Below are 26,332 nucleotides of genomic sequence, written 5' to 3' on the forward strand. Positions count from 1 at the left end.
GGGGGAGCGTGGCCCTACCAACATCTTGATTTTAGAATTCCAGCCTCCAGAATTGGGCAAAAGTTAATTTCTGTTGTGTTAGCCACACAATTCATGGGGCTTTGTTGCAGCAGCAGCGCTAGGGAACAGCTGCAGGCCCTGTCAGGCAGAGATGGAGCCACGTCACCCTGAGGGGACAAGGTAATACTGGAGCCCAGGTGAAGGAATGGGGTGTGAGGGGAAGAACAGCTCTCTCTTACTACCCTCACAGTCCCCTGGGGTGGCAGAGAGGAGAAGGGAGAGTGAAAAAAGGCCATGGCTTTCTTGTTCAGGTCTCCACAGGTGCCTGGCTTCCACATCAATAAGGCTCTCTCTGCCTGCCAGACGTTTATCTCGGAGTGCAGTGTACATCGCCCTAAGAACGAAGGTGATCTCCGCTGTGGCCTCTCCTCCCAGAGGGGTTTAACCCATGCATGCAGAGGCACGACAAAGCCAGGGCTGAGCTGCGGGTGTTGGGTGTCTATGTTTCCTGGACTCCCTTAGAAGCACCTGTGTGAGTACCGAGCTGCGTACTTTTCTTCACTGGCCCTAGGACATTGGACCTTCTTCCAGAGCAGAGCAGGACCCCTGACTTGCCCAGCAGTCTTTGCTGGTTCTGTGCTCATGTTGGGCAAGAAGTGGCTGCTGAGACACCATGGAGAAGTGGAGGGGGTTGTCCCCTCCCCCGAAGATGCCATGGCTCCAGATGTGGCGGGATGGGACGGCTATGCACAGTGCTTTGTGCTTCTTTGGAGGGGTAGCAGAGGAAGCAATTTCCTGGATACCCTGGAGCTGATGGGGTTCCTGGGCATAGGGAAGCTGCTGGCTGATGGGTTCAGGTAAGAGGCTTGGGGACCGACCCCAAGGGTTTCTTGTTTCATTCCTTCCCTGGAGCTGCAGTTGCTGTTAAAATGACCGGTGAACACGAATCTGAGTGTGCATACAGTCAGCTGCCTGCAGCTCGCCTCCTTCACCAGACCACAAATGGCAAAGGCACGAACTTGTCACTTTCTTTCAGGCACCAATGTCTCTTAAGCAGCCCTCTTTCCCTGCCAACCTGCAGTGATTCATGGTGATCGATGACTATTCCATCATTTTTGAGGCATAGGTAATGAACTTGTTGGCTTTTATTTTCAAGCCACTGTAAATCATTTCTTTACTGAGGGTTGATTTTTTTATTTGACAGCCTTTTGATCAGGTGGCATATGATTTTATTTTCCCTTCTGTGGCACAAAAATAATAAGTATTTTAAAAGGCAAACAAACAGTTATGGAAAACACGGTACCTCCAGCCTTTCTTCTTGATGATGCTGCCCAAGATGACCTCAGCCCTGGAGGGAAACAGATGATGTCTTAGGGCTCAGGGTCCTGGAGGAACAAGCACCAACCCAACACCAGAGCCACCCGGTGCCTCCATGTCCCCCAGATAGTAGCTGCTCTTGGCTGGAAGCACAGCTCCACTGTTTCTGCCTGCACCTGCAGAATCCTGCTCCAGAGCATTCCAGAGGCACCTGCCAAATCAGCCCGGTGCTAAAGAACACCGGAGCCACTTGGCAGTTAGGCGTTTGTTCAGCCAGAGGGCATGCATAAATGTCCTGCTTGGCAGTGTCCAGGGGGAGGCAGGGCTTTCCCCTAACTGCTATAGAACATCAGTTGTGGCCAGGAGGACATGGACACCTCATTTTAGATGGCCTAGACAGGCAATGCTGGCTCCCTGGTGGCTTTGGAGGATAAAGCAAACTCTCATATGAGCTTAGCTGTCCCCAAGGCCAGGCTGCAGGTGCATGGCTCACATGAGAGTGCCCTGGGTCCCAGGCAAACTTGTCTTGTGAGCAACATATAAGGAGACATGACAAGTGTCTGTTCTGTCCCCAAGGCTGGGCTGTGGAGAGGTGCCCTGGAGACACCACACTGCCCTCCCTTCTTGCTGACCTGGGACCAAGACCAAGGAAATGAAAACTTGCTTCCCTGCTCTTCCTAATAAGACCCCCTGTGCAGGGTGTTGTGAAGCGGGGTGGGGTGGGGTGGGGTTAGCATCGGCCCCTCAGCAGGCTACAGAGGGAGCCATGCAAGCTACCCGCCTTGACTGCAAGCTCAGTCTGTAGTGGACACAACTTGCACTGAATTGTGCTGCAGGTCAGCTAAGGATCCCTGACCGTCATCCCTGTCTCTTCATTTCTCCTGTCTGCCTTCCCCACCTGCCGTGGCAGCCTGACAAGCATAGCACGACCCTCTCTGAGCTCCACACTGAGAGTCAATCAGTATGAATCAGAATGACCATCCCTCACAGCAGGGGGCAGGCGGGACCCTCTCCTGCCCAAGAAGAAAACACTGGGAAGGGGATGCAGGAGGAAGTATGGCCTTACCACTTTGTTCTCTCCTTGGATTCAACAGAAAACAGCAGGGATGTGGGCTCTGAATCTCCTTGAGGGTCCTTGAACATAGACCTGTCCTTGGACAGGAGGTGACCAAGCAGGGAAAGTGCTCGGTGGCCCTGCTGTGATTGGAGCCTGACTCAGGAGCCCCGCAGGTGGCCTAACCCTCCCCAGGGCAGGGAATGAGGCTGCAGGAGACCACGCCCCCCAGTCATCTCAGGATGGCAGAGCTGCTCACACTGAGGATTTCCTTTCTTTGGTTGTGGGGGCGGAACATGGTGTCCACTCCAGGAGGCCCAGGCCCCAGGTCTGTTCTGACATGTGCTGGTTACGCTGGAACCTGGAGGCCTGGCCTGTGGGCACGCCGCCCATCTGTTCCGACTTCTCAAGCCCTGCCCCAGAGCCCCACACCAGCACTGGGTTCCCAGGGAACCCCACTAGTCTGGCTGCTCAAAAGAAGAGGCTCTCTGCAGCCTTGTCTGCAGCTCTGAGAAGCCTCTTGCACAAGGCGTTGGTTTCTTGGCATCTTTGGGGAGTCTGGCTTTGAAGTCTGATCTGCCTGGAGTGCCATTGTAGCCCAGGCCTGCAAACAGGAAGGGCATCCCTGCTGCCAGGCAGGCAGGGTGTCCCAGCTTCCCTGGGGACTTCCGAATCAGGAGACATGGTGTTGAGGCCAGCTTTGGAAACAGCCTTTGGACGTGGCTTTTTCACTTCCTGGCTCAACTATTCTACTACCATCCCCTGATCTCCACCATCACCACTCAGGTGCCCAGCCACCTCTGCCCCTTTGTAGACCACAGCAGGTGCTGACTGTCCACCTTCCATCAGGTCAGTTTTCCACACAGGGATGGTTTGGGTGGGCAAGAGGTCCAGGGGTGGTCAACTTCCCAACCCCAGTGGAGAGAGCAGCGCCCTCCTCACCAGCACCTAGAAAAGGCCTGGGCAGGCTCTCTGGGTGCCACAGATGCCCTTGAGGGTCACAGACAGGTACCAACTTACTTTCCAGCTGCATAGACCTCGGCCGTATCGAAGAGATTAACGCCACTCTCGTACGCGATCGTCATCAGCCGTTCAGCGACCTGCAAGGGGACACAGAGGCCAGTGAGAAGCGCCCGGTGTTTTCCAAACCTGAGAAACAGCTTGAGATCCTTCACTAGGAGCACCCTGGCATGTCACCCACCACCTGTCATTCTCAGTTGGAAAGAGAATAAAAGCAGCCCCAGGCATGGGGGGGCGACATGAGGGACAGCCCTCAGAGGTGGAGTGGGCAGTGTCCTCAAGCGGGCTGGGAGCACAGCCAGGTGGGCACATCTGTGCTTCCCCCTCTGCTGGGCAGACCTGGTACCACAACATCTCTGTGGTCTGATCTCTGACAAAGAGGGTCACGTGCACCACTGTCAACTCCAGTCCTCAACTGCTCTCTCGGAGCCCATAGCTTTTGGCAGCTGATGCCTCCTGATCTGAAATCTTGTGACTTTCTCCCTGGAGGCTCAGTGGAATTGGCTGATGAACCAAAGGTCCGGCAGGGGCATGACTAATCAAACTCCCACATCCAAGTTCAGCCAAGCCCCAGGCAGCCTGTGAAGCCTGCTGAGTGGACACGGAGAGAAGGAGCCATGTCTGACTTGGGGTCAGATCCCCACCACCCAGCCTGCAGGACATCTGGAGCTCCTGCGTCCTCTGTGTCACTGACCACAGTGGCAAGGGCACAGGGGAGCAGGGGGACAGCTAGACACAGCTCAGGGACAGCTGCAGAAGTGAGGTGGCACCCCACAGTCGAGACGGGACACGCTTTCATTTTGCCGATTGACGTGTCAGTCTTTGGAGGAATTTCGCACCTAGGGATGATTACAACAGATTTTTCCATTTCAGCTTTGGATGGTGGGCTCCAGTTGCTTTATCAGCATTTCCAAGATAAACTGTTTTTCTGTTGTTTTGAAAATGGGCCTACAGGCAGATTGTTATGCTAGCAAAGTGGAATCCACACAGATCCTTCAGCACAACAGCAACCAATGCGCTACTACTGATTGTAACTTGTCACTGTACTTAAAATGACTAGAGGTTAGAAGTTAACAACTACGTTTTTTCCCATTATGAGTGCCCTATGTTTTAGAAATTACCGCGCTTGCTGTCTGTGTTACCCTTGTACTGTATCACCTGATGTATGGTGGATTCTTGGGAAATGCACGACTTATCTGGGGAGGAATTTTAAGATAAGAAAGAGAATTCTTGGCCTAGTGATGTGGAGGGACTTCCCAGCCACAGCATCTGAAGATCTCAGCCCTGGGCTCAGCCCTGCACGCCCCGGCCTGGGGAGCCGGGGCCTTGACAGCAGAGAGCAGGCCCTGTGAAGGGGACAGCAGAGACTGGAGACAGCCGGTTGCTCACTTCAGACCTCCCTCCCTGCTCGCTGCCACCCTGGGACTTGTAGCAGACTCTGCCATGTGTCCTCAGTCCTTCCTTCAGGAAAGACGGGATCATTCCCTGACGCTGGAGCACTTCAATGGTCAGCCTTCTCTCAAAATTGTACTAGGTGTGAGCCACCTTGCCCAAGGTCAGGCCTGCTTCCAGTCAGCCTCTGTCCACTTGCCTGTTGGTACAGGGACAAAAAGGCCCAGTCCTCTCGCCCCAGCCTGGGACAACTCTGTTGACTGGCTCAGCTCGTGGGGTTGGCTAGCCACTGTCGGTCCATCCCCTCTGTCCTACCCCCATCCTGCTTCCTCCCCTGCCCTGAGTGGGTCCCCAGAACATTTAGGCAGCTGTCATGTAGGTCATTGCTAACTTAGAGACTACTTCCTAGGGACCCCATGATTCAAGCCCTCCATGGAGATCTGAGCCCAGTACTGGGAGCCGGCAGTCAGATAAGAATGTGCAGCTGAGACTCCCCAGATCTGTTAAATTACACTAGTGACTTTGGGAGCTGTGGGGAGAGGTCCCTTCCCCCCCAAGCTCCTCCTTAGGAACAACATGGAAGTAAACACTGCCTCTGCAAAGGGCTTCTCTTGGCCAGGTGGCTGCCTAAGCACTTTGAGACACCTCTCATTAATCCTAGCCAGATCCTGCTGAGAAGGGGCATCTAGTGACAGCTGTTGGTATATGTAAAAGTTAGTAACTCAAGTTAGTCAATGCAGAGTAGGACCTGGTCCCACTGAGTGTATCCACCAGATATACTATCTCTGATTCTTTGATGGCCCTGCAGGTGTACATAGGCTATCCTCACACCTCAGTGTTCTTGTGGATATATACTATCCTGACTCCTCAGTGATCCTGCAGGTATATCTATCTTGACTCCTTGCTGGTACTGCAAGTATATACTATCCTGACTTGTTGGTATTGTTCAGGTATATACTATCCGGACTCCTCAGTGGTCCTGCAGGTATATACTATCCTGACTCCTCAATGTTGTTGCAGGTAGGTAAGGAAGGACCAGAAACACACTAAGGTGTTGAACTCAGGAGGAATTTTTGCCACTCAATGCCTGTATACCTCATGCCCTGAATGAAGCCAATGATAATAACATCACATTGGTAAGCACTGTTCTGAATGTGTAAATGATGAGCTAAAGGAACTTTACAGTAAATACAATTCCTATAGCTGCCCTTGGCTGAGTGCCATTCCCTACCAGTCAGAGGTTAAGCAAGCGTCTGATGGGCATGATTTGCTAGTCCTTTCCGTGGACTTCCAGGGCAGCATCACTGTCCCATTCTCTGTAGAATGGCTAGAGAGGTTGGTTATCTTGCCCACACCAGGGTGACCAATTGCCTGGTTTGCTCAGGACTGAGAGCCTTTCTGTGATGTGATCTTTCATTGCTAAAACTGAGAAACTCGTGTGCAGACTGGGGCCAACGGGTCACCCTAGTTGAAACAGGAAAGGAATAAATCAATAAAACAAACGCACGCAACGACAGCAGTGAAGTCTTTTCATAAACTAATATTAATTCTAAACTGTCTCACTTTCTGTTGAGCCTGCACGTTTAATAGGTTGACAATCTCAAGGACTATTAATAGGCCAAATGTACACACAAGAAGCAAGATGAAATTGAGTCTTCACCATTTCCTGGGCTCTGAGCATCATCCCTGTAAAATGTCGGGGTCCCAGGAGCAGCCTTCCCATTGCACGGCCCTCTGCATTTTCCTTTCATCAGCATAGTAGATGCGAAAATTAACTTACCTCATCTGAAATCTGACCTCCAAATGTCACCCATGTTCCTAGAAAAGATTAAATATTGGCACATTATTCCTAAACATTTCTAATAGTGTACATGAGAGGAAACCCCATGGCAGGGCTATCTCGGGGAGGAGTTGCACGGGGAGTTCTCAGGGTGCCGGGGTGAGGGTGCACACAGGTGCATGTGGACTGCTGTCTGGTCTCTCCTCTCATTGGGTGTCAGAGGGACCTGCAAGCCCCGGGGGAGGGGGTCCTTTTCTTCACCCCAGGTGCTCATGGCAGCCCTGTCCTCAATGATGTTTCCTCTTTTGCTCCAGGTTCATGACTGCCACTGTACAAGAACCCTGCTGTCACGCCCACCCTGGCCTCACACCCATTCTTGCTTTTGCTTGGCTCAAGGCCTACGTGAAGGTGAAGGTGAGACCTTGGATTATGCGTCTACCCTGCTGTACCTCCACTGCGGGGCTCTGTCTTCCCTGTCGGCTTTCTGAAGGAACCCCTCTGATGTCTTTCCGGTTTTCACTTACTCGGCCCAGAAGGGGTCACTCTGCACCTTCTCTGTAGGACCTGTTCCTCCTGAATGGAACTCTCCCCCGTCTTGGGTGGGGCAGAGGTACAGCAGGGGTGAGCGTGGGGAGGGCAGGGCAGGGAGGCAGAGCCTTCTTTGGAGAGAGGCAGATGCCTCTGAGCAGGCTCCGCCACACCAGTCTGCCCCCTCCACCCAGGAGGTGGAGGTTCTCAATGCCCCAACTGACAGTCCCAGGGCGGCGGGGGGAAGGGAGTGCTGTACCTAGACAGATGGCTCTCAGGGAAGCCTCCTAGACGGTGGCACCTTGGCGGAGGCTCACAGGACCTAACTGGATGAAGAAGGAAGGGGCGGGCATTTCAGGTAGAGGCCAGGGATTGGGCAGGGCCAGGTGGGAGGGTCCTGGAGTGTGCAGGCAGGCGAGGGGGCAGAGGGCTGTGTTTGGTGACCTGTGGGGACTGCTGTGAACTTTTTACATTTCATAACAGGGTCATCGCTATAGCACAGAACACCTTTCAAATACCAGGCCGTGTGCTAGGAGATGCTTCTCTGCTCCTTTTGACACACTCACAAGGCAGGCTTATTGTCCACGTTTCCATACGGGGAACCCAACATGAACCAGCCCTCGTAGGTGAGTTAGCCAGGCCACTCAGACACACCTGGCTTCAGAACGCTGTCATCACCCACAGGCCTCATTAGAAGATCCCCCCCCTTAATCACGTTGCTCCTCAGAAATGTGTTGACCTGATCACACCTTTCCCTCTTTGTCCTCAGGGGACCCAAACAAAGGTAGGGTATAAAATGATTTTGCCACTAAACTCTGCAGCCCCAGAGGTTGCAAATGGGCAGCCAGAAACCACACTCAGTTACAAGGCTTGACTAGATGGTGTGACCCACTTGGCATTTTAATAAACCTTGAGTGAGTCACCAAGGTTTAAATACTTAGGAGACTTTTCTTAAACTTTTGATTCCTAGCTTCTCTGGACAGCAGAGGATCTGTGTCCCCACGAGGCTGGCATGCTCCCCATCGTTTCCCAACACTGAAATCAGTGTACAAGCAGGGTTCTTGTACACTGGCAGTCATGAGCCTGGAACAAAAGAGGAAATGTAGACCATAGGTAGACCACCATTTTTCTTACTGTAAAATTAAGAGGAAAATGAACCTGTGGATCTAAAAAGCAGAGCTAAGCATTTAATGAACTAATACGAGAGCCCTTTCTTTCTGGTGGAAGAGAAGATCATCCGAACAAAGAACGTCTGCATAGAAAAACTATGTCCTAAAGCACCACAATCAAGGCAGCCGTGAGTGGTGCACAGGAGGGATGGGATCTGAGGACTTAATGGACTGAAGAAATGGCTGTTGTTTGTTTTTGAAAGAGAATAAAATAAGCGCACTGCTGTGAAATGCGGCTGTCTATTAAATGAAAAAATTGCCTGGGCGTCAAAACCTTTTTACAGAAAACTCGTTCATAAAAGAGCCTCTTTGGAATTCTGCAGAAATTGTGTTCAGAGTATAAACAGGCATTTGCAGATGTTAGTATAACCAGCATCTTTGTGGCTCGGCATGTTAAAAATATAAATAAATTGAGAACTTTCAGGACAAGTTAAGTTATTGGTGGTATTTTTAAGAGCAGCAAATAAGAACGTAGATATAAAGGACCACACACAGCTATGTGATGTGGTGAGAGTTTTGAAAGGGTCCAAGAATTTGTGGACAAGGAGCTTATGAAAGGCAGAGCTTCAATAAGTGGCTTACTCTGATGAAAAGGTTGTAGACTGTTCAGGAGCAGAACACACTGGGAAAGTCACCATGTGTCACCATGGATGGGCCTGGCAAGGGCAGGTTGCCATGGACCAAAGAGGCACATTTTGTTGGACTCTCTACCCAAGTCCATTAACTTTTTTATGCATCAGGAATTGCTTTGAGCTAAAGAGCAAAAAAATGGGACAAGCTACGGATGCAGTAATTAATGCCACAAATCGGCTATTCTTCTGTCTTCAGGCAAAATCAGGTCAGTGTTTGCTGAATGAATCTGCTGACTTGACCTGCAGCTGCTGAAGAGGCTTTTAAACTGCTCGTGCTCTCAAAGGAAGAGTCCTGTCTCCATGGAGCCGCGAAGACGGGGCCCCATCTGCTCTGCTTGCCGTGTTACAACTCGACTGGATATTCTGAGTATTTTTCTGCAGGGATATTATCAAGTGTAGGTGCTCCTCGACTTACAATGGAGTTATGTCCTGAAAAATCCAGCACAACATGAAAATGTCAAAAAGGCATTCAGTGCGCCTGACCTGCCAAACCTCAACTCAGCTGCACGGTCCAGGGCAGAGCACTGGTCCTTTCCCTTTGCGACTAGGTGTTTCTCCAGGGGCTGAGCCACCGCCATGAGAGCACGGCAGGCACACTGCTGGCCAGGGAAAGATCGAACTTCAACATCTGAATTACAGGAGCAGGGGATGGAGCTTGGCGGTAGAGTGCATGCCCAGCATGCACAGGGCCCTTATTCTCCCCAGTACTGCCAAACTAAGCAGCCTGAACCCTGGCTTCTACTGAGTGTGCACAGGTTCTCACCATCCATCACCAAGTTGAGAAACAGTGAGTCTCAACCCCGTGAGCCAGAGACAGCCATGTGCCTGAGCAGTCACTAGTTCCTCTCAGTCCTGACCAAATGGAAGCTTTGTTGAGGAATAATCTGGTCCTCTTTCCTACATGCGTTAATGGTCACCTGAAATTCATTCTCTAAAACTGTGTTTTTGAAAACTGAATCCTAAAAATGTCTCTCATTTCAAACTTTGTGAAAATAAATTTTCATTACTTAGCTTACCTTTCATAATTGATTTTGGGGGGAGGTGGATAACAGAGATTGAGGTCAAAGGCACTCGACCACTGAGTCACATCCCCAGCCCTGTTTTGTATTTTATGTAGAGACAGGGTCTCACTGAGTTGCTTAGCATCTCACTTTTGCTGAGATTGGCTTTAAAGTCGAGATCCTCCTGCCTTAGCCTCCCAAGCCGCTGGGATTACAGGTGTGTGCCACTGTCCCAGCTCATAACTGGTTTTTGATAGAGCTATGAGTTGAAAGTATGAAGCCATGGTACAAAATGATTTTGAAGACTAAATAGGACAGATGCTCAGAGCAGACTGTATGCACATCCCGGAGGGCGTTCTCTGCGAGAGCCTTTAACAATGATTTCATTCTCACTGAAGAAAGCCCACGTCTAGGGTCGGCTCTGTTCCAAAGTTAACCTGCAAAAGCCCCTCCCTGCCCTGGTTTCCACACATTATGGTGAAAAAATAGAGCCTGAAAGAGTGTTGTTTCAGAAGAAAATGTTAAGCTGAAGCAGCAAGGAATTATGAGAGAATGGCATAGTTAATATTAAATATCTTTGTGTTTCAGTTAGATTTAAAACTGTTAATATAAAGTAAGATCTGAATATCATATATATTTACCTTAAGTTACAGGGATGGTTTGAATGGTTATGTTCCTCCAAAAGTTCATGCTCTGGGAACTAGGGAACTAGGTCCCCAGGTGGTGCTGAGGACAGTGGTGGGACTTTCAAGAGTGGGGACCTCATGGGAGGTCCTTAGAGCTCTGGGGATATGAGGTTGCTCTCCTGTGATGCTTGGGTAATTCTCCTGAGATGGTTGTTATAAAAGGAGCAAGCCTGGCCCCTCCCACCTTCTCTGCTTCTGTCTGAGATAGAATTGCTTTTATATTTCTATACACCCTCCTGCCCAGGGGTGCCACTATCCACAGCCCTCACAAGAGGCCAAGCCCATGCTGTCCAACCTACACCCAGCTCCACCTGATCTTGGCAGTGACCCTGCAAAACTGTGAGCTAAATCAACCTCCTTTTCTTCATATGAAGCCCTCCTTAGGAATTTTGTTACAGTAATGAAAACCTAGTAAGTTCTGTAACGGGGTCCACTTTATGCTTTGAAGCACCCTTACTGCTCTACCATTGCAACTTATTTTGAAACCGACTTGGTTTTTCCTCTTTCCCCTCCCTACCCTGAGGGGAAGCAAGATTACCCTTCCTGCCATCCTAGGCCGAGTTATCTGTCCTTGAGCATGTATCCACCACAGCAGTGAAGTAAGCCAAACTTCGGGAAGGCGCTGGAAGATGTAAGAAGCGGCTCTCCCTCAGGGCCATTGGAAGATGGCGACCCCTGACAGGGCACCTTGGAACGAAGCCTTTAAGGCCCCTCTTTCAAAGCTCCCTGACAGGAACAGTCACAGCTCTGGGACAGAAGTCCCCCGTGTCCCTCTTTGCTAACACAGCAGTTAAAACTTCTTTTTTCCTTTTTCTCAATCGTGTCCCCATTCTTGCATTGGCATGGGGGACAAGGTCTGAGTCTCCCGTGACGGTTCCATACCTCCTCCTTAGTTCAGTAAACCTAAGTGTGTGTTTCCTGGGGCTTGTCCCTCCTTTCCCCGACTTGCTTTTGTTCGAGTGAGCTGCCTCTCTGGCCTTGGAGGCTTTCTGAGCTGGTTTAAAAGCTGTGGTTTATAGACTTTTAATTTTTATTAGAGAGAAGCAGAGGCTGGAATTTTGCCTTGCACAGCGCTGACACCCACAGCCCTGGAACAGAGGTGGCCTTAGCAGGTGGCTGGTAAGCATGAGGAGGTGAGTTTTATTGCCCCGCCCACTGTCCTGAGCCGTCAGACACGGGGATGATTTCCATGAACACAACAGAGGAGAGCTCTCCTCAACCCTCTTCAGTTTTCTGGTCTCCAGATGATGGAGATGTTTCCCCTGTCCAGGGCACCCACCCTGCCGAGCGCCCTCCTGGAGAAGAGCTGGGGAAGGTCCTCTTCCCTGGTGGCCAGGTCTCTGGTGAGGAGGGCTGGGTAATAGGGTGGGCAGGCCACTACCTGCCTAGGAAGGGTTCCATCCTCCTGCTGGAGAAGGCTGGAGTGCAGCTTCTGGATGGAGAAGGGAGCTCTGCCACTGTGGCTTTATTCTCTACCCACCCCCAGCCCCAGAAGAGCTAAGGTGGTTCATTAGTTAATATGATTCTCAAAAAAAAAAAAAAACCCTCTGTGACAATTAATCACCTTTCTGCCTCTAATGAGGACATGCCTTCCTGAGACCTGGGAAGGGGTGTGACTATTTCACCATGAAATCTCCAATTAGTGGGTGTTACAAGATTGTTTTACTAAACTGACGCTTGTTATTTCTAACCTATAGACGCAGAGGGGGCACACACACAGCTGTGGAGCTGAGATGGTGTCTTCTGATGGAACCTCTTGAGTCACCAGGAAACACATGCTTTGAAAACCCCTTGGCTCCCGGAGTACACCCGCCACGGATCAGGAAAATGGCTGATGGAACATGAACAAGGAAAGAAAACTGCCTGCTGCACACACGTGCATGTGCAATCAGACATGCACACACATACTCACGCATGCACACACTCATACACACGCACACCCTGATCTTGGTTACTTAGCTCCTTGGAGGCTGAGAGGGAAGCTGCTTCCTGCTCACTCATTTGCGAAGCATGCTTGTCATTTAAGCGACCTCCTTGCTGGAGTACGAGGCAGTGTTTAGACACTTAGGTGTCGCAGTGTTCACACATGACATCGCCACAGGGCAGTTTTCAGAACCAGGCCACCAACGCTGCTGTGGCATGGCTACTGAACTGTGGGTTCTTGAACTTGGCCGTCCTCTGTTCTGTCTGGGATTGTGATGGGCTCTAGCACTGCCTTTCATCTATTCTTCAGCCTCCCCTGCCGTGCACGCAGCTCCTCTGCCTTTCCTGGCCTCTCAGTACCTCAACACTGGTCAATGCCCTGGGAAACGTCCCTTGACTTGGGTTTGAGTCACTTCTGTGGACAGGCACAGCAGCTCACCTCACCTCTCAGGAGGAAGAGCACTGCAGGTGGGAACCAGGAGGTGGGCTTGCTCAGCCCATCTGAGGACCTGAAGTCTGAACAGCCAGAGGGGAGGAGGTGAGGTGCAGGGGCCACGGGGCCAGATCACCTGGGCTCACGTCAGTCATCGGAGGACCTGGGAGAGGCCAAGGATGAGTCCCTCTGATTTTTCTCTTATTTATTTTTGTGGTACTTGGATCTGTGCAGGGCCTTGCCCATGGTAAGCAGATGTTTCAACACTGAGCTACACCTCAGGCCTTGATCTTCTTTTAAAAGGACTCTGCTCTGGTGTTAAGGACAGACCAAGGCTGAAACAGGCCACGGTTCCGAGGTGACTGTGGGTGAGACACACTGTGGCTTGATCCCAGGTGGTGATAGGGAGGACAGGGAGGTGGGGGTGACTGCATTTGGATAGATTTTGAAGGAGAGGGCTAGGACTTGCTGATTAAGCGGATGCAGGGCGGAGAGAAGAGGAGTCTCCAACACAAGGTTAGAGTGCGGGGAGAATGGGCAGCCAGTTCAACTGCTTTCATACGGACTGGTGGACTTTAAGTTTTGTAAACAGGACATGTGAATATAGTCAAGGTTGACCACAAGTGGCTATATTGAGAAGTTTTTGATTTAGAGGCATTTAGGGACATCTGGAGTGTCCCAGGAGCTTTATGTGTTGCCTGGCCCCTCACCAGACCAATGAAACCATATTCTCTGGAAGGGACCCCAGATGGAGTATTTTCAAAGCTCCTCAGACAACTGTAACAGCAGCCCAGGTTGAGACCACAGTGCTGGGCTCCTCCTGCTGGGGCACCTCCTCCTTGTCTTCCCACCCCGACTGGCCTCTTCTTGCTCAATTGCTGCTGTCCCCATTTTATTGAGGTGACTTGCCCAATATTCCAGTAACTAGAAGTGGCTGAGTGGGAGCTTCACTAACCCCAGCAAACACGCTGCCCACCTGCCCTCCACTCGCGGGATGCCATGGGGAGGGTAGTTCTTTCAATACCAGATCAAAACCAACAGAAGCCAAATCCTCAGCTGTCTGGCTGAAGGAAGTCTGGTGGTGGGGCTGGATGTACAGACAGGTGACAGAGGCGAGGATCTGTCCCCTCTACCCCTTGAAGGGCATGGAATGGGGGCACCTCCTGTGCGGGGCAGGGGCAGTCAGGCAGCCCCCTACTCATTAGCGGTGGTAATAACAATTAATTAGCAGGATTTTTAGGAAGATTCGGTGAAATTTTGGCAGTGCTTGAGTCTCCACCACAGCACCCGCTTGAATCCCCAGTCTCACCTCTGTGCGTTTTAAGCTCCCTTGGGAGCTGTGCTTTGAGGGTCTGATTCTGTGGATCTGAGGTGCAGCCAGCTCATCTGTGTATCCAACAAACATCCCAGGTGATCTGGAGGACAATGACCCATTGAGCAACTGAGCCACGGTCACAGGAGAGAAACTGCAAGCAACCTTGGGCCTGGGCTCCTGAAACTCACCATTTGCTGCCCGCTCTGCAAATGGTGCTGGGGCCTCACCCTCCTGGTCCGCTTCCCATCTGCCAATGTTCTTCACGAGCCTGGCCCTTATTTTTGGAAGCAAGCTGCAGCCTTATCTTTCATTTTTGGCTTCTAGTGTGTTACTAATGAGCATCTGGCCAGAGTTAACAAATATGATAACAACTCAGCCTTTTGAAAAAAAAATTTAACTTTGATTATCTTTTCCTTCAAGAACCAGTAATGTCACCCAGACTGTCTGGGGGAGAGGTGGGGCTCTCCCACACCTGGGCTTTATAAAAGTACTTGAAATGGCAATAACACCAGGCAGGGCAGTGGTATAGGCCACATGAAATGACAGTGTGCCTCTGGGTAGGTGACATATAGGCAGTATTGCCATCTACAGGTAAAGGACACACACACATACACTTTTTAAAAAGGACTAAATGTCATTTAAAACCCTTTCCACAGCTTATGCTTTCTGCATAAATAAGTACACAGTAAAATAGGAAACTATGGCCAGATGAGGAGGAACTCTCAGCATGTGCCATCTTTTCTAGGGTCTTCTCTGTTGGGGCTATAGTCAGTGCTGATGCTCACGGGACCCCTGGAGATCTGAATGACTCCACCTAGCTTCCAGACCAGGAAGCCAGGTGGTGGAGAGGTGGCCCGACACAGCTCGTTGGTTGTGGACTGTCCAAAGCTGCGTCTCTCCATAGCCCTGTGCTGCCTTCTGGTGCTGAGGGGCCACTTGTCCTGTGCTCCTTCCCAGTGGTGTGGCCAAGTGTTTGCTCCAATGGTTGCTGCAGGGATCTTCCTGAGTCCTCTCCTCTGCCAAATGCCTCGCCCACTGAAACGTCCTTCCCTGTGACACGCTTTATAACTCTTTCTGCTCCAAACCTCCTATCTGGGAACAAAGAACAACACTCGTTGCCTGTCCTCTGGCCACGTCCCAGCTCAGAGATTGTCTTCGCTCCACTTGCAACCAGGATTTGTCTGGGATCTTGTCTCCTGGAGCAGGGTTTCCAGCCTCATGCAAGAGCCATCATCACCACGTGAGGCCCTCGAACCCTGCAGAGCTGGAGCCAGGGCCGGAGCCTGGCAGCAGCAGGATGCAACCCCCAAGAGAGGGATCCTGGGCAGACTGCCCTGGGCACAGAGGGCAGAGCATGACCAGGCTAGGCTGGGGAGGGCGGGGCCTCCAGAAGCCTCGTGGTGACCAGGAGACCAGACCCTGACGTGTGAACGGCTGGTGGAGGCCTGAGGGTGAGGTTAAGTGGCCCGACAGATGGCTCTTCATGATCCTTAGAGAGAAAGTGCAAACATTTGATGCTTTCTTTCCTTCTTAGATTTAAAGGGTTTCCTATTAGGTATCGAGGGACACTGCTAGCTCCATCTTGTTTTGTTTCTGGGCAAACCTACTGGAACGTTTTGTTGTTCCTTTATTCATCTGATCAGCACAATCCAAGACAAGCCGCGGCATTGGAAATGGGATGAAGAGCCGGGCCTGAAATCTTGGACTGTTCAAGAGGTGGTTTCCAGGGATAAAGCAGATTGCAAATGTCGATGTGGGAATGAAATTTCTGCACACAAAATCTCCCCCGACCCAGCAACAACCTGCTCTGCACATGTGGATGGCAGAATTCCTGACGCGGGGTACATACATCCTGGCTTGGTCCTCTTCAATTTCCTTAAGAGGGCATCACACCTGGTTGGATCCAGTTGGCACCTCTGCATTATTGAAGTGAATGTTATTACTTTGATAATCAGAAGCAAAAGTTATTCCTTAAAATAAATCCTTTTTCCCAGAAAATCCAAACCCAAACAGCGTTTCAACAAATCTCAGATCTTCCTACATCCTGAGAGTGAAGAGGAGGTGGTGTTGATATTTTGTTAGCATTTTGTCCTAAGTTTCTTGGCCACAGTTCCTCTTATTTTATTTTCTTGTGCTGACACTTAGGTATTGAGAATTCTTTCTTACAATGAAGTTTCCGGGTCACAGAAAGCCAGTGTTGATCAATGTGGAGACTTAGGTTTTGAGGGTCTCTGATCAAGGCCCAGAAATGTGGTCAGAATGGAATCAGAACCATGGGCCTCGGGGACGGAGGGCAACTTCCGATTCTTAGCAATTCAAGTATTTCGGTATCGTCTAAGGTGGGATTAATGACTAGTATTGAAATTCCCCCTGTGATCTCTTAGCCTAGTGCTGAAATAGAGTTTGTGCTCACATTCTTTCTTTTTGGATTTATCTTTTCCTTTCCACAGCAAGTTGCTATGAATAGGAACTCTCTGGGAAAACACTGCTGTTGAGAAGTTTGAAAGTCGGTGTGACCTCCTTTACATTTTCTTCCAATTCTGAAAGTTTATGTCAAATATTCACTGTGCAGAGAGACAGATATATTTGATAGTTCAGTGAGTTGTTCTGCCCCGAACAGTAATAATTTTGGATAACTCTGTGTGTAAAAAACACAGCCTGTGTTCACAGAGCTGACAGGATCCTCTAGGAAATAAATTTTAATTCCATGGTAGGGCAAAGAAACTTTGTAGAAGAAACAGGAAGGATAATACATTGTGAAAATGAATGAACACTGCAATGTCTCTCTCTTGAGCTAGGAACTTCATTGTTTAGGATATTAAGTATCACTAAGGAAAGCTCAAAGTAGGAGCACAAAATGATTTTTGCACTTTAAAAATATATTTATTTAGTTGTAGATGAACACACAGTATCTTTATTTATTTTTATGTGGTGCTGAGGATCGAACCTACTGCCTCACACATGACAAGCAAGCACTTCACCACTGGGCTACAGCCCCAGCCCTGATTTTTATACTTTTTGACTGAGAAGTTTTTTTTTCAAAGATAGAAGATAAAACTGAGGGAATATATAAGGGATCGTTTCACAAAAATTATAAGAGTAAAAACCAGTTCCCAGCCATATTATAATCAAATTAACTCAGTTTACCTAAAGATGTATGAATTTATATGTAAGGATTAGCTAACTTCATCTATGCCCAATGGACATCAACTATTAAGGATCTCAGCTTAAAAATAATTTTATTTTCCTAAAGAGAAGGTCATAGCTGTGACGAGTGGATGAATGTTTTTGTGCTAGGCATAGAAGGATGCCTAGACTCTCTTTCTATGCACTGATCCTTTTCTATTTCTAAAGAATAGAGATATCCTTTTCACTAATTATATGTAGAAATTTAACATGTCAAAGAAGAAAGTGGAGCAATCCTAAGTCAGAAAACCACATCCATCTATTTTCATCTTAGGAGATTCCATTTAACCCATGCTCCATGTAGCCATTCTCCTTTGGAGTGACTTACTACACAGACATTTTTAGAATGGTATAGGAGAGGCAGAATCACCCCCTGGGGGTCTGGAGGAGCTTCCATTGTCAGGACACTGGTGTCCCCAGTCCCGCAAAGGTATAGAGTTGAGGGCATGTTAACCAGTGTACGGACAGAGTAAAGTTTCCTAAGATACCAAATGGAAAATCATCCAGAAGTATAACTGACTAGAGGCATCAAAAGACACAAATGCTATATTTTCATTGTCACAGTCCTTTGGATCATTCTCAACCACAAAAATCAGGACTTCTTGAGATATTTCCAAAACCTACCCAGGAACAAGCATGTCATCCCCAGAGGCCATGTAAGACCTGGTATGTTAGGGACGCTCCTGGAGTGTCTTATAGTGAGCAAACGGAGGGGGAAGGAGAGCAGCAGAGGAACGTTCAATGGACTTGCTTATCTCCTGTGGAGCCTCTTCCAATTCATGGCTAGAAACACCTTAGTCAGAAAGAATTGCCTGTGGTCTCTATTTGAGTTCGTGGGCTGGGAATTCACCAGCCACACATCCAAGTACACACTGGGAGAGCATCTGGAGTGCTGGGAGGTGGGCCTGGTTGCTGGGAGCCATTGTGGTGAAATGACAGCAGCATTAACTGTCTTACAGCAGCAATGGTATCAGTTTCTCCTGCTGGCACAGAGGCCCGACTGTGGGAAGCAAAGTGGTCCTAAAGGCAACTCCTGGGACTCAAAGCTCCCTGCCTGCTGATGAGCATGCACAACCATAGTGAAGAATATCCACTAGAGATCTGGCGTGCACCCTGCATGATGGTTCCTGAGGTCAGGCAGGATGCAGAGCCCAGGGACCCCACCAGGAGGACAGGGTCTAATGTTTGCTCATTGCTGTCTCTCCAACAAAACTTAGTTTTGCAGCCCAACCACCAACCAGGTCCGTAATTATTTCTTTTATTTTCCAACAACCGTGAAGGATAGATTTTCTAATTTCCTTTCAGATATGCTGGAAATCAAGTGCACAGGACTTAGTTCTCTTTGCACTGAAATGGATAAGGACATTCGCTCACAGCACGGTCCTGAGAACTGAAGGAGAGGATGAGGGTGCTAGCTTCTCTTTTTAGAACTTTCATTGTGCCAGGCATTGTGACATGCACTTTACAGACATTAATTGGCTCATTTAAAACTCATGAGCACTCTGAGTTCCAAGCAGTGAGCACAAGTTCCAAGCAGTGAGCTCAGTGGTTGACGAGCAGGAAGGGCATCTGGAAAGGGAGACTCCACAGCCCCACCATCTCCTCAGTGCATGGCCATATCCACAGCAGCCGGCATGAAAGAACTCACCGAGTGTCACCTTTCCTCCCATCCCCAGAGAGAGAACATCTGAAGCAGCACAGGTTCCGTGGAAGACTAGGAACTTTTCCAGAGATCTTGGTGAAAGTCAAAGTCACTGGTGGAATGAACCAATTCTGGGGACCCCAACTATCTTCACAAATAAAGCTCAGGACAATTTATTATTCATCGGGGATTATTCTGAAGTGACATGTGGAGAGTGGTGAAAAGATCAAAACACTAAAAAAATCCAAAATTCTTGATTTTTTTTGGTCCCAGGGATTGAATCCAGGGGTGGTTAACCATTGAGCCACATCCCCAACACTTCTTATTTTTTATTTAGAGAAAGGATCTTACTAAGTTGCTTAGGACTTCTCTAAGTTTCTGAGGCTGGCCTTGAACTTGTGATCCTCCTGCGTCAACCTCCTAAGCTGCTGGGATTGCAGGTGTATGCCATTGTCCCTGGAAAAATTCTGGGGATCAAAAATAAATGGAAAGCTGACACCTCACCTGCCACTTGCTTCTTGCCCTGGTCACCAAAGTGGCCTGTGCCCCACTCTGACTGGGCCTCCTGCAGGCTGCGTGGGGAGCAAAGTGCTCTCGGGTGCTCCAGGCTCCACAGTGGGCTCAGCCACTAATGAGCAAGCAACTGCCCTCAGCCGCACAGGAAGCCCGTTTGGACTCCTTGTCCAGGCCAGGGATCCTGAACGCTGGCTCAAGAAGCAGGACCCTGCAGGGAACCCAGGCGCCACCCACCAGGTGTCTGGTCTGAGGAAAGGCTCGGCACAGGGACTTTTAAAAGTTCCCCATGTGACTGTACCGGCACCCAGAGTTGACCACTGGCCCAAGTAGTGGGTCAAGTGGTCATAAGATTAGACTCACTTCCTCTCTGAGCTCCCAGTACAACAAGAAGCTTCAGAGTGTGGGAAGAGAGACAGTAAGTTCTGGGCCCAGCAGGGGAAGAACTAGTCACACTGGAAGTCGAAGGTGGCCTTGACCCCAGACTGGGCACCTCACAGGGCCTTCCGCCTGACCACACGGCTACACACTACTCCTTCCAGATGCTCTCTCTGGTGCTTTGCCCTTCATTTTATAAGCACCATGACCTTCTGCGAAGATCCCAGTGCAGGGAATGACTGTAACAAAAATAGCTCAGTGGAAATAGAAAAAGGGGGAATAAAAGAGTATCAGCAGCCTCATTTTCTGGGACAAGATTACAAGGGACACCAGAGCAGCTAGAGCAGGGTGCAAGTGACAAACAGCTGTTTGAGGGAGGCAGGAGAGAATTTCCCCCTCGGTGCTGGGTGGGAGGGCCAGGTTCACAGAGGTCTGAAAGGTTGGTGGACGCCCTGCTGGAGGGGCACCGGATCTTTACTGTTCCTACGTATGGAATGAACTATGGACCACCACCTGGGTCTTGCACTGACAGGGGCTCATGCCTATGGCAACCCTATTCAAGCAGAAGGACAGAGACACCCCAAAGACAGACACTGATGCATTTTGGTCTCCTCCGTCACCGTTCCCTTCCCTTAGCTGAGGTAGCTGAGAATCTACCATTTTCCTCGCGTGGCTCCAATCTGGCATTTGACAGAGTGACGTTATCAGCTTCCAATCCCTCCAAATAGAACCACATTCAAGTTCCACTGGTATAGAAATTACATTTGGCTTCCTGGACATCACAAATCCCAAGCATAGGCCCCCATTTTAAAACATGCATTCAAGACAGGCACTGACTGTCAGTCAGACAGAACAGCAGAAATTGTCGGTGAGTGGAAATATCAGACGACCACAGTGATGCATGAAAAACAGACGAAATGCTCACAAGAGGCCCTAAGGGAGTTGAGCTTGCTCATATCCTAATTACGTGCATTAAAGGTCCGGTCATTGGTCCCAGGTGCTATCGCCTCTCATGTAGGAAATACTATTGAGCCCCCTCTACTGCCCCATTACCAGGCTGGTGGGCAGGGTCAAGATGCAAATGATAACACCATCTCTGTTCTGGCCCCACAGGCAGTGGGAAAGGCAGACAAATACTGAGTCCAGGCAGCATATAGTCCAGGGCCTGATGGGCCACTGCCACTGAAAGGGACTGCAGGAGCTGGGCCTCCAGCCCAGACCCGGTGAGACGCCAAGAGGATGCCCAGCAGCAAGGGACACACCCATGGCTTCTCTCGCCTGCCCCTCCTCCAGTGGCACTGTCCCCACCTTGCCTCCAGCCTCTCTCTGCTCTCCTCCTCCGTGGCACCCTTGTGACTGCTCTTCTCCCTGCTTCCTCCTTACGGGCTGCTTCCTACCCTCCTCGCCCTTCAGCACCTTTCCTCCAGGAAGGTGCCTACGACTCCCCAACTCTAGCTCAGGGAGCACCCGTGTGGGTTCCCACAGCACCTAAGCTTCTCAGCATCCAAGATACTGATGCTCACTCACTCACCCCACCAGTGATCACAGGGTGACGTCTCCCTGTGCCTGGAGTTGATGATCTAGCAGGAGGCAGGTCAGACCCAAAACGGCATCAGCAGCAAACATGATTTTAAAATGCAGGGTGTCCTCTGGGACACGACGCCCTCACACCAGGTCCAGCCTGAGCCAGGTCCCCGTGGTAGGCTGTGTGTGAGGCTCTGGGCCAGATCCCAGCTCAATATCCGCCATATCTTTGGGCATCCATGAAAACACCAAAGACCAAGAAGAGCATCAGGGCCTGAGCTTGAGGGGATCATTGAGTCTGTTGCAGTTTCCACCCTCAAGAGCTCTCCCAAGAGGCAGGTAGCACCTGGGTTGGAGGAAGCCAGGTGTGTGCGCGGGTTGTTGACAAAGCTTCTCCGTTCAGACCCTTCTCTTGGTCTCACAGGTTCTCTTCAGAATTCCAGCTCTGACACTCTGGGATATCAGGTGGCCATTCCCGCCCTTGGCTATACCTTTGCTCCTAATGGACTCCTGTGAGCAGAGGTGAGCCGTCAACGGCCACTGGGGATTCTCGTGGCAATCACGTGACCCGCAATTCTTAAGAAGTATCTCAGCCATTAAACCTCCACTTAACATCCATTTTGTAAAAATACCAGCCCCTGCTTAAGTGTATGCACTGTGGCATTTATTCAACTTAGACTTTCCAGGAAGAGTGACAAGCCTAAGACTCTGGGGTGTGTTTAATATTCATGCACCACTTAAATTCTGTGGGTATTTTGGTCTTAAGATAGTTCATGCTGTTGGCGTTATGCAGAAAAATTGCAAAACTCTTTAAGAGATGGCACTTTTAAAATGGTCTCTCCAGTGTCTGGAGGCACTTTATAAATATTGAGGCCTGTGTTGCTATAAAAGGTGAGGAGGCTCCTTTACAGCGGCCTTAGCAACAAACATGGGAATCACGGAGGGTGTCATAAAAAGAATGCCATCCATGTTAAATATTTAATGTCATGTTCTCCTGGTGTCAAAATATTTAGCACAGTGAGAGCATCTCGGAGGAAGAGGGAGACGAGCCAGGAGTACATTCTGCACAGAAGCAACGCAATCAAGAGAGGCCCCAGCTTATTTTTGAGAGTCCTGCTTTTGCTCTAGAAAGTGGTCTCCATCGGGGGGACCATAGAGCAAGCCTGGATTAGCTGGTAGGAGCCAAATGGCAGGGTGGGGGTCAACCCAAGCTGCCCGCTGCTGTTGGCTCCGAAGAAGCCCCCAGGCAGACCCACCTCTCCCTTTGGGTGGTTCAGTGCAGTGGAAATCCTCCAACTCCAGGTGCTTAGTCTGTGGGCAGCAGCTACCAAGTGACAGGAGGCTGCAGGCACCTGGCTCAGCAGGTGGCAGTTCCGCACTCTCCATCTCCTGCCACCTGGTCGGGACAGGAGCTCCCACCCTGACCCTGCTCCCGCCCACCAGTGCAGCCCCTTAGGAACACCTGCGCCAAGAGGGCCACATTCAGAAGGCGCAGTGGGGCTGGTTATCGGCACCTTTAAAAGCCACAGGTGATTCCAGTGCGCAGCTGGAGTTGAGGAGAAACACCTCCTGAGAGACAGCGTGGGTTCTCCAAGCTGTAAAATACTTTAGGTTCCTTCCAGGACAAGGACAAGAACGAGGAGGAGGCTGGCCTGTGCTGCCTGAAGGAACAGAACCCCAGGGTGGAGTGAGCCTGCCCTGTGGCAGGTACAGCCTCCAGGCAGGTGGAGAGCAGGTGGAGGCTTGGTGCTCTTGCTCTTTCTCTGCTGGTGCCTAGATCCAGACCACACCCTATCTGCCAGTTATTCCCTCAGTAAACATTCAAGAACCTACTGCTTGTCAGATACTGTGATTTGCTAGAGGTAGAACAGGTGTGTAGAAAAAAAAAACAGGCTGTCTCTGCTTTCAGGTAGGCAGGTGTCCCAAACCTGTCCCAACATTGTCCTCTGTATTCCCAGCTGACCTCAGTGGCAGCCACAGATGCGCCCTTGGAAGTTTTTGGGTCTGTGCTGGCAGCCTAGAGTCTCTCCCGAGCTCCCGTGTTCTGCCCATGTTTGGAGCTGGGAGGGCACAGGCTTTTCACTACCCCCAACAGTGTGAGTCCTGTGTGTGCTCCCACAGCTTCCTCTAGCAGTCCTGCCTGCAGGGATTTCAGCTGGGCCACCTTCATGTCCTGTCCAGGAGCCTGGCCCCTCTGCTTGGAAGACTTCCTGTTCTATACCGCAGGTCAAAGGTCCTGACTGTTCTTCCTTCTCTGTCTCACCATCACCTCACCTCTGACGGATATGACTCTCCTGTCTCTGGTTTCAAAGCTTCCCCTCTAAGCAGCTTCACATTGTGGCCAGGAAATAATGCTAACGCGTTTGACCATGTCCCAGTCCTGATCCAAGCTTAGTGGCACTTCATTTATGAAAGCAAGGTTTCAAAACTTCTTGGCAGAGAACACCACCCCCACCCGTGGCAATATAAAGCACTAAAAAAGATGACATAGCCATGAGAAGACACAGAGGAGACTTAAAACATAGACAAGTGAAAAAGCCACTTGCATATGCTTTAAATTTTAGAGGCTGCAGGCTGTATGAGTCCAACTACACAGGAAGGAGAACTGTGGAGGTGGGAGAAGATCCCTGATTTCTAGAGCTCAGGGGCGGGAAGGATGGGTAGGCAGAGCATGTGGGGGCAGCAGGACCCATGATACCATCCTGGCAGGTACCTGCTGTGACCCACTTGTCCCAGCCCCATAATGCACAGCGGGAGAGAACCCCAGTGCAAAACCATGGGCTTTGGGTGATGTGTCAATGTGGATCCTCGATTGTCACCAACGCCCCCACATTGGTTTGCTCTGGTGGGGATGCTATGCCTGTGTGGGGGATGGGCATTATGGAAACTGCACTTTTTGCTCAGTTTTGCTGTTTCCTTAAAACAGCTCTTTAAAAAGTTTATTGTTAAAAATTTACAATATGAAGAAAAAGTGGAGCTACATTGACGGAAGCTGTGGAAGGGAATGAAGAGGGTAGAGAAGGTGGAGCCCTGCCCCGCTTCCTGCTTGCCCTTCCCAAGAGTTTGGAACCCCAGGACTCAGGGGAATGGAGCCCCAGGAGCCGAGCTAAGTGCATCAGCAAGGCCACCAGGGCCCTGGGGTCCAGCCTTGCTTCCCCTCCAGCCTCCCTTCCTACCTCCCAGCACCTGCCCTCTCATGTCCAGTACACACCACTGGTTTCCAAGTCCCCTCCACAGGTCTCCCTTTAGGCATGGCATGTGGCGCTGCCTGTCTGGTGGTTTTTCTTCCCTTTGCACTCCTTCAAGTCTAGGTCCAGGGCACCTCCCCCATGGAGCCACCCCAAGTCCCCCAGGAGCTGTCCCTATGCTCGGTTTACTCTTGCTCTCCACTGTGGCATCTGCCAAACACACTGCCCATTGGTTTTGCCTGCTGATCATCCCCACTGCACCATGAATGAGTCGAGAGCAGGGTTCCTGCCGACTTCCTCTCAAGATCCTCTGTAAACCAGCACAGTGCCAGGCCTCACAAATGTTTGCTTAAGAAGGAATGAACAGCTGGGTGTGGTGGTGCATGCCTGTAATCCCAGAGACTTGGAGGCTGAGGCAGGAAGATGGCAAGTTGAAGGCCAACCTCAGCAACTTAGTGAGACTAACCCTGACTACCCCACCCCCCACCCCCCAAAAAAAAGGAAAAGAAAGAAAGAATAAGAAAGAAAGCTGGGAAGGGCACAGAGTTCCTAGTTTCTCCTCTGATGTGGAAGGATGCCAGAATTGTCACTTTTAACCCTGACCTTTGAAGTTTTTGTAGATGTCTCTGGTCTTTCAATTGCCTGGAGGTCTTGCTGTTGTGGCTGTGGTGCTGGGGATCAAGCCCAGGGCTTCGCTATGTTAGTAGGTCTGCGCTGTGCTGGTCTCCAGCCCTGCCAGGTGGTTCCACCACTTCATTTCAGCTCCAGCTGAACTGGGGGCATGACTGAACTGACACCCGGGCCTCTGCAGTGAACAGGCTCCACCTGGACTGGACAGCTGGGGTCTGCGGAGCCTGATATGATCTAAGGCTGAGTATTGTGTCTTTGGCTTACAGAGGCGGCTCAGGAATGTTTCCAAAGAGCGCTCGGTCAGCACGGGCTCTGCTGCCCTGACCTATTCTCTGCAGTATCAGAATGTGGTGGGCAGGCTCGGGACACCTGAAGCTCCCGCCAGGATCACGTCGCGCTGCTGCCCAGGAACCATCACACGCCCCAGCTCACCCCTTGCATTGAACAAAAATGCACACTTCGGCAGGCCCCTGGGACTCGTTGACACAAGGCATTTGGGGACTCTTGAACTTGTCAGTGGTAGGCGCTTTGGGTTGAGTTTTCCATATAGTATTGACCAAACTATTTTTCACCACAGTTACCAACTCTAAGACAATTGCTCAATGAACTTTGTTGATTTCTCTACTTATATATTTTAATTTCTTAATTTATATTTGAATTTCTTAATAATTTCTATTTTCCTCCTTCACTGTATTTTAAATTTATATTTATAGGTAATTTCTTTCAATAATGAGTACAGAGTAATTATTGACCATAAAGCCTGTTCTTTAAAAATGTAGGGAAAAATTGTTCCTGATAAGGAATCTCTGGGGTCTTTCCAATTCTACTAAACACTAATGGGGTCAGAGCCATAAACTAAGCAAATGTTAAATTACCTTAGACTTGGGGAGAGCAAAGGCCATGGTCACCTCCCAGGTCCCACCAGCAGGAAGAAGCCGTCCGCATCCCTCACACCAGCCCTGACCCATCCTCAGGACCCCACGCGGCACCCCTACACACACCCCTCCTTGGAGTTGAGTCT

The 26,332-nt window shown here is 50.2% G+C and overlaps 1 protein-coding gene across 4 annotated transcripts in view; it reads right to left on the bottom strand.

The window, feature by feature from the left end:
* Window positions 1-26,332, bottom strand: part of Kcnab1 (potassium voltage-gated channel subfamily A regulatory beta subunit 1) — a 293,246-nt gene that overhangs the window by 67,842 nt on the left and 199,072 nt on the right. For all 4 annotated transcript variants that reach the window (XM_078043522.1, XM_078043521.1, XM_078043523.1 and 1 more), the window contains exons 3-5: window positions 6,564-6,601; window positions 3,392-3,471; window positions 1,304-1,348 (exon numbers count right to left, since the gene is read on the bottom strand). In XM_078043522.1, coding sequence (XP_077899648.1) covers window positions 1,304-1,348; window positions 3,392-3,471; window positions 6,564-6,601 — 163 coding nt within the window. The remainder of the gene's footprint in view (window positions 1-1,303; window positions 1,349-3,391; window positions 3,472-6,563; window positions 6,602-26,332) is intronic.

The sequence above is a fragment of the Ictidomys tridecemlineatus genome, chromosome 3 (assembly GCF_052094955.1).
Source record: "Ictidomys tridecemlineatus isolate mIctTri1 chromosome 3, mIctTri1.hap1, whole genome shotgun sequence".
Lineage (NCBI taxonomy): Eukaryota > Metazoa > Chordata > Mammalia > Rodentia > Sciuridae > Ictidomys > Ictidomys tridecemlineatus.